The sequence below is a fragment of the Alligator mississippiensis genome, chromosome 3 (assembly GCF_030867095.1).
Source record: "Alligator mississippiensis isolate rAllMis1 chromosome 3, rAllMis1, whole genome shotgun sequence".
NCBI lineage: Eukaryota > Metazoa > Chordata > Crocodylia > Alligatoridae > Alligator > Alligator mississippiensis.
This window is the reverse complement of record NC_081826.1, coordinates 131334812-131351885: the sequence shown is the minus strand read 5'-3', so window position 1 is coordinate 131351885 and position 17074 is coordinate 131334812. Positions and strand designations below refer to the sequence as shown.

Below are 17074 nucleotides of genomic sequence, written 5' to 3'. Positions count from 1 at the left end.
ATGTTACAAGCTAGAGTTGACATATACTGTCTGAGCTAACTGCTAGATGGTGTGACAGTAGTGAATCAGAATACTCCTGTATTTTGGAACATACTTTTTTTCTCTCTCTCTCTCTGGTCTGGTATTGAATCATTCAATCAAGCATTAAATGAACAACTCCCCACTTGGCTCCTTCTAATGTCTACATTTGAAGGATGATGCCAGTTCATTTTCATAAGTGGTTTTGAGTTTATTCATGCTTAGCAATGAATCTTTTGATGTTTCTATGTGGAAATATAGGAATCATGCTGTAGGTAAAATTTCCCAGGGTTTGTCACGAAACACTCGAAAGCAGGATTATATGCATCTGTCACAAGCTGTTAAATCAATTCTGTGGGATTTTTGGAAGACCCATCCTTTGGGCATTCCTGAGTGCTAAGTTTGTTGAACTGTTTATTTTAACTGATGCGTGTGTGGACAAACATCTATGACCATCCATCTGCTTGTCTCTGTACCTGAGAAGGCTTTTGTCGCATTAGCTATTCTAGCCAAGGACTGGAACAGCTTTTTTCCCAAACCAGTTATCATTTCAGCAAGTGTCGGGAGAGTAGGCACAAGTATAACAGAACCTTGGGCTTAACAATGTCCTTTTGGGTATGTTTTTTCCCTATGATGCAGAGGTTTGGCAGCCAGTGCAAGTCCTTCTCTGGTACATTAGAACAGGCCTATCCAACTGGTGTCCTGCTGGCAGCCTACAAGGGGTTACCATGAGGCCTCTGAGTTCCCACCTGACTGCCTCTCCTCCCACCATTCTGGCTGCAGTAGCAGCTCAGAGCTCTGGGCTCTTCCTCCTTCCTTCACCTTCCTCTTTTTGCCTCCATCTAAGAGGGGACGTGCAAGATGGCAAGGTACAGCATAGGTGCACTGTGAGTTTGGTTCAAGATGCCCACAAGGAATGGTACAGTGGGAGTGGGGGAGGCCATGCAATGCAGTGGGGTAGGGGGGAGCACCCATGCAATGTAGTGTGTGATGGGGAGGAGCACCCATGTAGTGCAGTATATAGCTGATGGCCCATGTGATCAGCAGTATATAACTGGTGGCCTCAGCTAGTGCAACCTGCCCAGTGTGCGGCCCCTGACTGCTCAGAGGTTGGACAGTTCTGAATGAGAAGAATCCACCAAATTAACCTTTCACACTGTAGTCAAGATAAGCTTTCATTAGAGGAATATAGCTTGCCTCTGTTACCCTAGCTTTTGGTAAAGTTCAAGAACATAGCAGTCTACTTTGCAGGTCATGGGTGGGGTGCAAATGTTTGTACTTTTCAATCATTGCAAATTCACCTTTTCCAGTAACACAGCTATCTTCCTCACTGGCAGCATGAGAGGCCAAACTATCCCAATTGGCTGATGGGTTCTTGTCTATGCTCCAGCAATAGTGTATCCCGCTCAAGCCAAACCTGATCACAACCTCATCTACCTGCACCTGTTGGCATGCATGGCCATATGCCAGTGAGGCTGCCCTGAGCCTTTGCCCCGTGGCTGCTTTCAGGGAAAACTAAGCTCAAGAAGTGGCCACAAAGACACACACCAAAGCAGATTTTAAATACACCTGTGAGCATGGCTGGACAATGGATGAGGTAGGCTTGGACCTGTCCTGGTTGGGATAAATCATAGATTGCATGTCTTTCCCTGACCTTTATCTGCCCAAGCTATCCATCTCTCTCTCTTTTATTCACCGTTTTGCCTCTCCCCCACCACCCTGTTCTGTTATCTTCTTATCTGACAAGAAAACTAACAGGTCAATCCCATTAACTGCAAGGCAGGGCTAGATTAATACTCTTTGCTGCTTTATGGTGTAGGAGTTTATGCTGGTGGATCCAGTCTACTGAAATCTGTTAGACATGTATCTGTAAATTGTGGTGCATATTTTGCCATCTGGCTGTGTTGTCTGATGGTGAGCACATCCAAAAGTGGCAGCTTGGCTGGCTGTTCACATCTTATGTGTAAATTCTATTTTGGAGTGGATTCTGTTGAGCTGCCAGAAATCATGGACTTTTTTTTCTTTCTGGTGATGTCATTGACATGAGATGACTTGATTTTGGTTTGATTGAGATTAGTTGCACTATTATGTATCAAAATGTTGCATATGTATTTCTGTAATTACATATACTGCTGATCCCCGTTTGTGAGCCATCTGTTTGCATATTGTACTCTTGCTGTAAGAATAGTACATTGTAGTGAAAGAGGCTCTGGCTTATAGTACAGTGAAGTATATAAGGATTAATGTCTCCTCAGGCTATTCACTATGTTCTTTCTTCTAGCAGTAGCTGTATTTCTTTTAAAGCCTCCTTTCCTGGCACTGCAAGGTGTTTAAAGGAAGTTGAGTAGATAAAAAGATACACCATTATCTGCACTGAACAACTGATCTCTAGATGATGATTCCCTGGATCACATTCTTTTTTCTTTTACATAGTCTTCAGACAACTTCAGTGGTGCTGCATGGCTGGAGAGGTTTGAGAAGTGGAAACTACAATTTCAATATTTTTCCTGTATTTCTTTGAGATTGGCATTTTGCTATACTATGGGACCACATTTTATGCGGAACCATTATTTTATCTTTTGCTATGTTCTACCTGAAAAATTGTGGGAGTCTTCTAATATGTACATGGAGTAAAGGCTACATAGCTCTTGATGTGTATACACAGCAATCAGAGATGTGATGGCAGCACATTTAGGTGGATCCAAGCTACCTTTATCTAACTGCCTTGGGTTCTGACAGCAGTTAAGTCTTGGCAACATGGCAACTCACACTGAAATCCATGCTATTAGTATCAAAATGAAATATAATTAAAGTGACTATGGATGTGATATAATCAAGCCTCCTGTTGCAGTGCAGACAAACCCTAAGATTGAGTATACCAACTTATTTTGTTTCTTGATTTGAACCACAGACACAGTTTTTAAGTACTGATCAGTTTTATATATCATATCTGTCTTGCATGGGTATTATAAAATACCACTAACTAAATTCCCTGTTTCTTCACCCAACATGACTTAGGTTTACTATAAATCCTGGGATGGATTATTCTGGAAGCCATGTTCTTTTAGGTCCAAAGTCTCAGTCAGATTTCTGAAGTTATTCCTCAGATCCTGTACATTATTTCTGAAAATGCTAAAAATAAATTGTGCAGAACAGTTGAAAAATAATGGTTTTATGTATGGGGTGGGGTGGCATCTAATCTTAGTGACATGTTGCTGTTAATGTCTGAGTCACTCCAGCTGGTAGAGAAGGAGACAAACCCTACCCCCATCCCAGTACCAGTGGGGCAGCTGAACCATATCAAAGGCACTATTTATACCATCCTCTTTCTGGGGGCTCAGCCAGGAGAAGCAATATTCTTTTGTACCCATGGCTTCATAGTAGTCTGTTCAGAGATAGATTTGCTAGGTCAGAACATCTTCCAGGAGCCCTGGCCCCACTTCTTAATAGCATCATACCTGTTGGGATTTTTTTAGCTGCCTCCTGGACCCTAACAGAACAAATCGGATAGGCACCTGGTATATCTGCAGATTTCTTCAAATGAACTTGATTCTGTCCTGTATGCCCTGCTGTGTATTTGCACAAGTGGTGACTAAAGCCAGACCTTAATCTTGGGTTAACAGGACAACTCATATCCTTCTGGAAAAATCTATTCATGGGTTTTACTTGGCCAGTCAGCCTAAATTGATGTGTAGGCCAGATTTAGAAGTATACTTTTACCTATTTAGTGGAGGTTTATACCTTCCTATCTATCAATTGTGAAAAAATGAGGATAATGATGTTTTTCTTTAGGATGGTGAGGGTCTTGCATTCATTTAGAGTTACAGTATCTTTGATTTTGTTCTTAGTCTTTCTGTTTTTTGCCTGAGATTTCCTGTTTTATTTCTTGTCTTCATTTATTTATCTTTTGTCAGACTTCCTCTATTATTCAGTCTGTGAAATCCATTATGTTGGGTTTTACCAGTGTGTCTCAAAATTTCTCTCCTTCTGTATACGAAATTGACACTCCACTCTGGTTTTGGATGGGATTTCTGATTTCTTCAGTTCAGTTCCTTCTGTTAATTATGTTCGATAGAGTTGTTCAAATTTTATTTTATCTGGTTGTCTTTATGGAATTCTTGGTTGCAAGCAATACTTTTCAAATCCTATTACTTTGTCATGATTTCCTCTGCTTAAAGTAGTCTGCAACATTTTGATCAGCTCCTGTAATTCTGTGTTAAGGGATTTGATTTTGCATTTTTTTGCTGATCCTTTCCTCTGAGGGGTTAATTTATGCTTGATGTTACTGTGTGTAGATCTGCATTTTTTATATTAGTGTTAATTACTTGTGCCAAAATCCAAGTAAAGAATAGATATGGTTCATCCTACCGACCAGGGAAATGGATATTTTACCCTCTAGTTAATCAAAATAGGATATATCAAGGTTGCCAACTGTCCAGAAATTTACAGATGGTCTGTAAAAAAAATAAATAAATAAATAAAAAAGTGAGTTTGTAAAATCTGGGGGGCAGGGAGGAATTAAGCTGTCCTTAAAAAAACCTAAGAAATGGTGAGCTTGATTGAAAATCTGTCATTTGAATGCTAGTGTTGATGGACAGACAGAGCACAGCCATGCCACCCTGCAGCTTGGCGCACTGCAGAGAGCTCTCTGTCAGGGCTTTGTGGCCTATGGGAACTTCCATAGTCACCACCCCCAGCCACATGCTTACCCTGCATGTCTGGGCCATCACTAGTCTGTAATGGCTGGTCAGCTTCTTATCTTGAAGGTAGAAAGGGTCACGTGGCTTTGGGCAGGACAGAGAAGGGAAGCGGTGATGCTGGAAGAGGGAGAGGCAGTGGAAAGAAGGTCCATGCCACAATGGGCTGAGCAGGGCTGGAGTATGCATTACAGTACAATGTTCAGTTGGGGACATTGGGGTTTGGCAGTAAGTAGGGGACCCCAAGGATGGGACAGCATGGAGGGGCACTAGAAGGCTGGGCAGGGAGTAGGAGCACCTGGAAGGGAGGACCTATGCACAGCCATTGTCCCCAGCTAAGCCCGACATCCCATGCTGTCACTCACAGAAGCTCCCAGCTAGAGCACAGCAGGAGCAGCCCAGGGACTTCCCCCAGCTCCAGATCAGCAGGGGACAGCTGCAGAAGTGGGCATCACTCCCATCCTGTGCCCAGAGGCAAACCCTAAACAAACCCTCCTGGACAAAGGGAAGGGGGAATGGGAAGGGAGGGGAAGTCAGGGACAGTACCTGTGCAGGAGGGGAGGAGGTCCTGAAAGTTGGAGGGAAAGGTTTCTCTTTTTGGGTTTCACTTAATATTTAATGGTTATGTTTTTTTCTAAAGTTGTATACTTATCCCTTTCCCCCTGTAATAAACTCTGTTTTAGTTTAGCATTTGCTTGTGAATGGGGGAGTTTGTTCACAGTAGAATACCCAGTTAAAATTGATTTTTCCAGGTTTTTGGGTGGAGGCTCAAGCCAGATTTAGGAAGCAGTGTTCAACTTCTAAATTTGAACCTGGCCTTTGTTACTGCTATCCAAGTCTTGGCAAAAGGTTTACATTTACATTATGTAAAATATAAGTCAGTCAAAAAGTTATGTTAGTAAAATATTGTAGGCTGCAGTAAAAAAAAATATATTTTCTTGGGTTTGCAACCTTGGCTATAAGGCTTAACCCTATGCTCTCAAAGGTATGTATACAAGTTATGTTAAGATATATCTTATAAGTTTGTCTCTGTTGTATAATACAGAACACAGAATTTCACTTATTCATTTCTGTGGTGCAGGTAATTAATGTTTTCTTCTATCAGTTAAATGACCCCTGATTTGGCACAATTTTGCCATTTCTATAGGTCCAACAAATTAAAAACAAACTTTATATGTTCCCATACACATTTCTCACTGATTTATTCATATTTTACGATATTGCATTGTGGGAACACAACCTTTGATTAGGATTTGTAAGAATTTTATCCTTTATGGGCCCCACATAAAAATAATGATATCACATTTCATAGTTAATGTGTGTGACACACATAGATGATATTTTTAAACAGTGATGTGTGTGACTAATATCTTGTAGAAAGTGTTATAGCCCTAAATCCAGGAATGAGACTAATCAGCCAAAAAACTTTTGTATGAAATTTTAAACTTGGTGCAGTTTTGCCCAAATATTCATAAGTCTTTGAAACACTCTTCCCTTCCCCTAGGTTTGGAGAGAGAATCATAGGTTTAATTTGTAACCAGGCAAAACTCAGTGTATATTTTCAGATCTAAACAAGGCAATATTCACTTATTTTGGCTGTACTGCACTTTGACTTTCAAGTAGATTCAAACCCCAGACTCAAAGAAAAAAACTCATAGATGTCACTGAAACAAGCCAAAATTTAGTTGAGCCCTTTGTAAAAGAGAAACCTTTGAGTTTCTCCCAGCTCTGAGACTTTTTTTCCCAGAATAGTTTTCTCTTCTAATTACTTCCATGAAACTGGAACCCCTTCAAGGCTTGGAAAAATAGGCAACTGCCTCATCAAGCACAAAGTTAGAAAAGGCAAAAAAAGAACCAAACCCCCCCCAACAACCCCCAAACCCCCCACATTTGCAAAGGTGGAACATCTTTCATTCACCAGCAGAGTGGTTTTTGTTTTCTTTTTAATTGGATAATTGGCAGTGCTGTGGATTTTCTGTTAAACAACAGCAGGTGACAGGTGATACTTTCTACCTAAATCAATCCATTTATACTTTATTGTTAGAAGCTCCTAGATTAGCTTGTATTTATGTACAAGTGTAGTCAGCTCAAATGGTTTCCACCAATGACAGTATAAATCAGGGGTCAACAATTTATTAAGATTGGATTATAGCAAAGAGATTAGATCTAGGCCATGATCCAATCTGATGCTCATTCTTTGTTCCACATTTTACTCATGGCTCACCAACCTCTTCCAGCTGCTCTAGCTCTGTCCAAAGGACTGTTCTCACCATTGTTGCAACTTATGTAGTGGCTGTATTAGCCACTTCAAATTCTCATTCCCCATGGTTGTCAGCAGGCAAGAGAGCAGCCCTCTGCACAGAGCCAGAACAACTGAAGTAGCCAGAGGGAAGGATGGCCTGTGGCACTGGATGTGTTGGAAGCTGCAGCCTGCCATTAATTAAAGGTTGTCAACCCATGGTGTAAAACATTGTGGTTGAAACCAAAAGTAAAAGTGACAATCTTTTGTGAAAATGGTAACATCAGTCTGAAGCTGATTGTCAAGCTAAAAAAGAAAAGCCAAAGGAGAAATCATCAATGGAAAACTATGTCAAGCACTTTTAAGATTTCTGGGATCAACTGTTTTCCCATTTAATGGCTACACTGGAATTTTCTTGTGAAGGTTTTTCCAACTAAAATGCCTGCATTCCTGCTTCTGAAAATAGCCATCTTAGGAACAAAGATTTAATTTCTTCTGATAGTTCCAGTATGTCTGAAAGAAGAGAATGAGAACCAAAAATAGAACACTTAATTAAAGCCAGAGATGAACTGTTAACGAATCCAGAAAAGAACAATAAAATCAGTTGGTTTCTCTTATGCTTTGGATCCTTCCACGGAGTCTCTTGAAAACATGGTTTTACAACTTGCGGAGCACCACAAGTATTTTGTGTGACATCCCTGCAGCTGGGTGCAAGGCTTAGGGGCAAGAGCGCAGCTGCGGGCGGTTAGAAGTGATAGTCTGCCTGCTCAGCCATGGGCAAGCTGCCAGCAATCGGTGCCTGGAGGAAGTTAAAAGCTCCCAGGGAATGGAGCTGAGGGAGGAGAGTGGTGCAGAAAAGGCAGCATCCTCTCTCTGGGTCTGAAGAAGGACCATTGCTATGAGTTAACCCTTTGTTGACTGTATGTTTGCTTGTTCAATATTGAAGATGTGTCCTATGGAGCAAGGCTGCCCAGGCACAATAAAAGTTTAGTGAGAACCCGCTATAATCCCCCAAACACTAAAGAAGCTCTTCAAAAAATTGCAATAGCAGTGCACTTTTTAAAGAAAGTATTGAAAAATAAGCAGCCTGATGAAGAAATAGGCATGCCCTGGATCTCTGCATTGAACATTGAGCTCTTAGTAGGGTGCTGAAATTTGGAATGCACCCAAAGCAACATTAGAGTTTTTATGCAAAAATTAACTTTTTTGCTTTTTCCCAAACTCAGGATTCTGTTAACTTTGTATACCTGCCTCAGGTGAAGAATGCAGGTTTTCAAAACTCACTTAAGACTTCTTGTGATTGACAATCGTTCAGTTGCAGTTGGGGAGGGTGGCTCTAAATTTCATTTCTAATGAAAACCAAATTGTGGAGAGCATTGATCTGGAAGGTGCTGTTCTCAAGTTCACATGTATTAAAGAAAGAGAAGTGAAATTCTCTAAAGATGCTAACTGCTAGTCCCAAATCTTTGTGAAGAAAGATTTTAACAGATTGTTTGTATGGTTGTTTTTTATGTTTTTCACTTGTTTCATACCTGTATTATCATCAGTCAGTGACAGCAATCAGTTTAACTTGCCTTTACTGGATAGTTAGAAAGTTAATAAGAAAGAACAGCAAAAAAGTATTCCTGCCTGTCCTTAAAATATAGAGATGGTAGCTCTGAAATCAGATGAGTTACCAGTTAACTTCTTAGAATCTCTGTCTGGTTGAAAATTAGAATTAGAATGATAAAGGAGGATCTATGTAAATTTCACACGATACTCCCGTGAAAGGAATCAGTAAGCTGTATATCTTTACACCATGGAGACAGGTTCTCTGGAATTTACTTTGTGAAATGACTCCAGCTCTGGAATAATTGAAAAGCAAAATGAATATTAATTCCAGACATAGATTACAAAATGGAAATTTTTTTGCCAGGAGCTCTGTTGTTGTAACGATTTTAATTGACCATAATGCCAATGAAAATTAGTGGCCTTTAAAAGGACATGTTCATGCTATAAGGACTCCGGTGTTTTTTGAGAGAGAGACCAGAGGTACAATCTAACAGCAAGGTTAGGACACATCTAAGTAGGTCAAATAGCTTATTAGATGTGAATGTCAGGTGGGGAGGAAAGAGTTGAACTGGTTTGTTTGGTCTTCTGAGTGGTATAAGAAGCAGCAGCAGTACATCATATTCTGTAAAGGGTGGGATCTTCTTTTGGACATGTTGGGGAAGCCCTCACTTCCTGCAAAGGTGACAAGCTTGGTGTCTGAAGGATGGGTAGGAGAGATAATGATAAGCTGATGTGTCCTCATTGCATAAATGTCTCTGGCTGTTTAACAGAGCAGCATAAGCACTTGCACACATAGGCCTCATGCTTCACCTTCTCAACTGAAGGGACAGTCACAGAGGTCAGATATAAACATTACACTTTTACCAGTATACGTGATTAGAAACTGGTCTATACCCATAACAGAATGGAAGTTTGGCACACAAAACCAGTCTATACCCATAAAAGAACAGAAGTTTGACGTACATAGACTGCTTTAAAAATGGCAGAACCGGGTCTAATATTTGCCGCCCCACCAAAGTGTGAACATGTGTTCTGTTTGCTACTGATCTAAACTACGCCACTGCTTACAGAAAACCATGTAACTTAGATCGATTCCACTTCAGGCTTTTTGAATGTTTGTACCTAGCCTGACTTTACAGAGCACAAGAGTTTTATTCAGGGAACAAAGGCATAACAGTAGTATGCTTCTAGGACAACGGTTCTCAACCCTTTGACCTCATAGGCCAGATGAGTGGACAGGGTCAGTTCACAGGCCAAGCCCCACAGATCAAGTGCCGTAGGCCATGACTGGGCTCTAGGGCTGGGAACCACACCTTCCCTGCCCTGTGCTCTGGGACCAGACCATGGGGACCCAACACTGCCCCCTCCCACTGAGATTAGTCCTTGAGAGCCTAGCACTGCCCCTCCTGTCCCAGCACATAGGGATTGGGTCTTGGGGCCTGCTTCCATTGCCTCTTGAGCCCTGTGAACATTGGGATTGTCACTGGACCCAGCACCACCCCTGCAGCTCTGCACACTGGAATCAGGTGCCCTGATCTAGCACACAGGGCCCCATAAGTCTGACAATTTGGCTGTGCAGGAGTACTGTCACCACTCTCCCACTGTCAAATTTCCGATCCCATAGAGAACCCCATGGGCCAGATGACACAGGGCCATGGGCTGCATCTGACCCACAGGCCAGGGGTAGATCACCCCTGTTCTAGGACAAAGGAACAAGAAATTCTTATGAGCTTGTCTGAACTGTACTGCTGGCCTAACCGGAGCATTCACAGGGTAAACTCCACCAACCAAAATGGTTTATTTTAAAAATATTCATTTGTTAAATTAGCAGTTTTTAAACTTAACTAGTTCCCATAGATAGATGTTGACATAAATTTCTCTCCTCCTGGAAAAAGAACAAAAGGACAAAACAGTCTAATTCAACATATCACTAATGAAAATCTCAAGGGAAAGACTACATTTTTGGTTAAATGCAATTATATTTATTTTCTTCACCCATTAATCTACAAGTTTTCCTGAATTGAAGGTTAATTCAAAGAATTTTTTTGTTCCTTTTGTTGGATGAGTCCTTTCTAAGTGCTTAGTGAAAGGAGTTTGTGGTGCCAACTTCTTTGGAAAAAAATCCTTGGCAAAAGAAGTTGCAATCCTTGTCACGGTAGAACAGAGCTGTGTATTCAGTTCATGTTTCATGCTGTTAATACTTTGTGAGTTTTACATGCAGACTTTAAGATAGGCCACTGTGATTATTTAACCTCAGTTCAACAGCTGAATCACAACATGTGCACATAAATATACTAGCTATGTTTGGAGAGAAGAGTCCTAAGAAAGAAAAACATAAGTTTTAATACTATCAGCTACTGCTGTTATTCAGTGCTGTCCTTAAATGAACAGCCTGGCTAGTCCTTCCTTTACCGCTGTTTCACCAAGGGAGATGCTTCCCTTCTAGCAATCAAATCATCTATAAGCAGACACAGGAGGAATTTTTTAAAGAGAAAAGTTCTCATTTTAGCTCAAGCTTTGAACAGAATTTTTTTTTAATCTTCTGGTAAGGTAGCTGTCACAGGTAGAGCTGTGTTAGAGCTTTCTGTACAGATGATCATCCAAAGTGACCCTGGAAAGTTCTACATAATTTAGACCCTAAAAATAGTTATTAGATGAGTCTGTGGTTTTTCAGTACTCCCTGTCTTGCTAGTGAGCAAGATATAACTAAACCATAATGAGTACCATATCCACCTTTCAGAAATATTGACTTCAATTCATGAAATTAACACAGTCTTTACTAGAGCATTTTTTCCTCAAAAATCAGTAAATGTTGAAAAATGTAGATTTGGAGAAACTGAAGCTATTTGTGATTCCAGGCCTAATTTGGTGGATTTTTTTTCAACCAAAATGCTGGGAGGACAGAATAAAATATTCAAAATTGTCTCATTTTGATATGTTACTAAATTGAGTGTTTAATTTCAGTAATGCCAAAAAGGTTCTATTTCAACATATAGACACAAAATTTGGGCCTTTTTTTTAAAAAAAAACAGGTTAAATAACTCAAGGATGAAATAAAATGTGTAATTTTCAATTGAAAGAAAGAAAATGGCATTTTTTTTGTCATTTTCAAAACTGTTTAGACTTTTTATGAAAAACTTTGAAAAAAATCAGTTTAGGTGCAATTGGAATTTTTTTTCTGTTTTTGGCTTGCTATTAAGAACTAATGACACTGAAGATCAGCTGAGTATGTTCAAGATGATATGGTCGTTAGGGCTGTGCGAAACAGCACCATTTCGTTTCGACTTCCGTTTCACCATTTCATAAGGACAGTGTTTCATTTTGATGTTTTGTTTTGTTTCAAAGCACTGTTCCATTTTGTTTCATCAAAACTGTTTTGCTGTTTCACCCATAGGCTATAATAGGGAATCACAAAACTGCCTATAACTGCCTGATTCAAACGCAAATTGCAGGGATTGTAGCCCCTGCTGAGGCCACAAAGTCTGTTGAGTTTCAAGGAGATAGATGCAGGGGTTTCTGGGAAACTGCACCTCAAGCTGCTGACAACCCAAACTTGTGACATGTATGACTTTGTGTGTGTTAAGGCATGCCTGCACTGGTGCTGGGGCGTTTACACAACACAATAGTGTGCCCCAATGAGGCATCCTTCTCCCCTACAGCCTCAGTCCAGTCCACCACTTTAAATAACAACACATACACACTGCATCACAGTAGCACTAGCATCTCAGGCAGCCAAACTGACAGACTAGAGCCTCTTTCCTTTCCTGCAGGAGCTTCTTCTCCAGCAGCTGCCAGAGAACTCTCCCTGCCAGCCCCAGCCCTGGGGCTTAGATGTGCCCAGGGCCCTGACTCCTTCCCATCAGCTGACCGGGGACAGGTGCTAGGGATGTTGATCTAAGGACATGGCACTGGCAGATAAGGTTCTTTGAGTCAATCTGGTATCTTTTAGTAGACCAACCGAATAGTTGGAGAAATATATCTTAGCAAGCTTTTGGGTTGAAAAACCCTTTGTCAGGCTCAAGAAGCACCTGTAGTTGGTGTGGGTGCTGTTCCTGGATGGAAGGAATAGTAAAGAAGCCAGAAGCTGGCATGCAATGCAGGCAAGAAAGCCAGTCAGTGAAAATGGAAATGGAGGCATCAGGGGATGAGAGACAGGCTGGGGTTGGGGGGAAGGTAGAAGTGCAGGTAAAAGTGGAGAGGTGCCTGGGGAGTCAGATGCCTGGCACGTTGTAGTGTGTCAGAATTCCACTGTCTATACTGAGTCCATGAGTTTCTGTACCTAGGAGGTTGATGAAGTGCAGTTCATAGGCTGGGCTGTGAAAAGTGTTTTGTAAATTCAAACAAGCACTGAACCTTGCTAACCTCATCACCAGAAGCCAACTTCCTACAGCCAGTATGGAGATACTGTCACATACATATCTCCATCAGGGCAAACAAAAAGAAGATTTTTGGGGCAAATAAAAAGAGGATTTTGGGGGAGGAATAAATTGAAAGGAATGAATGAATATAATAATTAAATAAAAGGGTATAGAAAGCAAAAAGTATTGATGTATCCCACTTGCTAGAAACATGCTAGGAAGTAGGAAATGATAGCCTTTGTTGTCTGACGCTGCTGAGCTGCTCACAGCTCAGTAACTGACCCCAAGGCAGAAAGCGGCTCACTTCAAACAATGCTGCTTTTTCATCCGTCCCCCAGAGCACTAGGATTGGAAGGGACCTCAGGGAAGGATCACAGTCACTGGCCAGCTACACAGTCAATATGAGAGCAGTCCTTCCCCCCTCTTCCCCCTCCCTCTCCTTATTTTCTGTTTCCCTGCAAGCAAGCCCAGCTTTGAAACTTTTGAAATGTTTCAACTGCCCTCATTTTGTTTTGAGGCTGTTTCAAAGTGTTTCATGTCATTTCATTTCAATTTCGCTGTTTTGAGCTCGAAACAAGTCAAAACAGTGTTGAAACGAAACAGCCTGTGAAATTTTGCACAGACCTAATGATCATGCTGGTATTTGATCATTTAAGGATATTTAAGCGTGTTTTTATATTTTTAATGGTTGTATAGCTTTTGGACCAGCATTGACTACGCAGGAGGGCTGATTTCTTTAGCTTTATTTTTAAGCTAATATTTATTTTAAAAGAATAGAACAGCATTACTTTCCTAAGGGACATATTACCTTTTCTATAAGCAGGATTCTTATAGGCCCTAGAGCCCAGCACTTCAGTACCTCAAAACAAAACACCAAACCACCCATATGTAATAGCAAATAAATTCAACAAGATGCATGTCAATATAAACCTTGCTAGTCCTCCAAGTACACAGTGAACTTAGAATCATAGAAAAGTAGGGTTAGAGGGACTTCAAGAGGTCATCTAGTCCAGCCCCCTGCTCAAGGCAGGATACTCCATGATTAAACCATCCTAGACCATTTTATCTATCCTATTCTTCAGAAACAACCCTCACATACAACTACCAGGTAGTATGACAATATCACAAAGGGCTATGTAGTCATGTTTACAGAGGAAATCTCAGGGTGGGGAGTGGGGGAGCATTTTAGAGCCTCGTTCACTTTAAATCTGCTTTGGGCATCTTGAAGTTCATTCTTCCTTGCTCATTTGCTGTGTGCTGCATCTGACAGAGGAGCGTATGGCATAAGTAATTTGCCCTTGACAGTCCCTCTTTTTTGGCAAGCTGAGCCTTGCTTTTTGTAGAGCATACATAGTCTCAGTATCCCCTGCATATCACTTTCTGTGCCCCTTGCTCATTCTCTTTCCAGTGCATACCTGAATATATTTATTTTGTGATGTTTTGGTTAATTGAACAATGTCTTAATTAGTGCTGAACTAATCAACCACTAGAATTCTATTTGTCTTTCCTGTGCCTGTGGTCTCCAGGCACCAAATACAATAATTATTTAGTTTTGGGCAAGCTCCTTGACTGGTGTTAATCAGTGAATCTTCCTTGACTTTAATGGACTGTCACAGATTTATTTCCGTTTGAGGCTATGGCTACTTTCCTGGACACAACATTGATGTCCTCTTATGAATGGTGGTCCACATGTCAACTTTTCTGGAGAAGTCATCCTTAGGAAGAAGCCATTATACCAGGCTAAATATCACTTCCTCTATTGAAGAAATGCCTCTACAAACAAATGTGCCCTATTCTGCGCTGTAAGAGTCTGCTCTTTTCTCATTGAAGTTAGTGACAACTCCCATTGACTTCAAAAGTACAGGTCCAGGCCCTGAAGGAGCCAAGGACCAAGCTTATCATGCTGTCTGGTGTTGTCTGGTATAGGAAGGATCCACAGTTTAATGCTATTCAATTGCTATTCAGAAGCTATTTAATGCTATTTGTCTTTAGTAAAGCAGGAGTATAGGAGTGAATATAGAGGTCTTTCTGGATCAACACATATCAACAGCCATGTCATGACAGCCAGTAGAAATCTATGGAGTTACAATAGTCCTTCCTTTCAGATACAAACGAGAGTTTTGCCATTGACTTCAGTGGGCCAAACAGTAAAAAGTAAATAAAAGCTATAAAGGGCACACAGTCTTTTAAAATTACCTTTATTTTTGTAATGATATCTACCTCTGTCCTTTTCTTGTAGCGTTGGAAAGAAAGATATCAATGAGGCAAAGCAGGGAAGAGCTTATAAAACGAGGAGTTCTGAAGGAAATCTTTGATAAAGGTAAGAAATGATTGTGTGCATGACACCAAGTTGACAATATGCAAAGTCTTATGGCTTGTTCCTGCATTGCTTGAACACCAGTAACTTCAAGGGAGTTAATTCCTGAATAATAGGGATATAAGTGAATTCAGAAGCAGACCTTCAGATTTCTGTTTATATTTTACTTAAGTTTGCCATATTGTCTAAGTAACTGTTTACAATTATCTAGTAGGTAAAATTAAACAAAAGCATACAGTAGTTGAAGCAGGAGCCTAATAGTTATTTAGAGAATAGGACTTCCTGACTGAAGCCCCATTTCTGTTCGTCATACCATTATTCTGATGGAGGGAGTGAGGGATTAACTATTAAGGAAAAGGAAATCAGTTAAATTGCTTCGGATTCCTTGGTTTCTGAAGGGCCCTGCAGGTCCCCATGTAAGAGTTGAAGATCTATAACATTTATCGTTTTCTGTCTTGGATACCATGTTTTTTTTACCATGACTGTATTATTTGCACTCAATAATAACACTTCATTCTTTTATGTCATTCCAGTTTAATAGGGTAACAAATATATGCCATCTACTGCATTCTAAATTCAGCTTCAATTTATTCCATCATGTCCCCTGTGAATGCACAAAGGTTATGATTCACCATGTACTTTACTTTGACTTCAATGAGACTTCAGTATTTGCTTAAATGTTTTGCTAAATTTAGGTTTAATGACATGTCTCTGTGGAGCAAGGCATCGCTGTGTAGAGATATGCAGGATAGCTCTGCATGTTCTAGCTCTAAAACCAGAAGCAGTAGCCACATTACACAGCACTGTACCAGGGCTAAGTTAGTTCTGTAGAAGTTGAGCTTACTAGCCCAGGCATAGGACCATGCTAGCACACTGTACTGATTCTATGGCTACAAACAGGCATTAAATTTTTCCTGGGACAAACCATTTTATCCAGGGACCAAGGTTCAAATGATAGGGGAGCTCGAGGGGGCACAGGACCCAAACAAAGGCCTGAGTCTGGGTGGTGGCGGCACTACCCTAGGCTTGCAGGTGTGCTCCAGGAAGGGGGTTGGCCAGAAGTTGGCACCCTTGAGGCAGCATCCGAGGCTTGGTTTTTGGCTGGGTGCAGTGAGGCAGGGGACTTGGCTCAGGGGCACCCCCTTCTGGCCCACCACATGCTTTATTGAATCAAAGGCAGAAAGATGACAGTGCATTCAGCCTCTCACTAAACCTTGATTGGAAGGGCAAGGTGTGTACACACCAACACTGGGACATTTTCGGGCATACTGTGTCCAGAGACAAATACAACATCAGTTCTTAGCCTGGATCTGGAGCTAGCATGAGCAGAGCTAGGTGAACTGACTAGTTTGGGAACAGATTAGCCCAGGGGCGGGCAAAATATAACCCACAGGCCGGATCCAGCCCACGGAGGGATTTTGTCTGGCCCATAGCAGGTCCTTCGGTCCTGCCCAGCCCAGGCGGAAGAGGCAGCTTGAGCCACGGAGCATGTGACCAGTCCCACCATTCCCAGACATGCAGTGGGGTTAGAGTGGCTCACTGGCCAGACTCACTTCCTGGCAGCCCCGATGACAGCAGCTCCTTCCAGCTGCTACAACCGCTGAATCCAGCCCCGCTACCCAATCACTCTGGCCCATCTGTCCTGCACCCACTGCTGGGGGCAGGATGTGTGGGCAGCACATCTGACTGGGCAGATGGAATGGGGCCATGGGTGAGCGGGAAGCAGTGTTCAGGAGCTGGACAGGTGGGTGAGGCTGGGATTATGGCATGGGATCATGGGGCAGTGACAGCATGGGACTGGGGCAGACTGCGATCTGCTCCCTGCACACCCCTGCAACAGGTGCGGGTTCCACGGGCAGGTTTGTGCAGGGAGTGGATTGCAGCTTTGCCCCAG

General features: G+C 41.6%; 1 protein-coding gene across 7 annotated transcripts in view; it reads left to right on the top strand.

Annotated features, from left to right (window-relative positions):
* The window catches only part of PHACTR1 (phosphatase and actin regulator 1), a 476216-nt gene that overhangs the window by 341054 nt on the left and 118088 nt on the right, over positions 1-17074 (top strand). For all 7 annotated transcript variants that reach the window (XM_019494850.2, XM_019494855.2, XM_019494858.2 and 4 more), the window contains one exon: positions 15103-15183. In XM_019494850.2, the coding sequence (XP_019350395.1) occupies positions 15103-15183 (81 nt within the window). The remainder of the gene's footprint in view (positions 1-15102; positions 15184-17074) is intronic.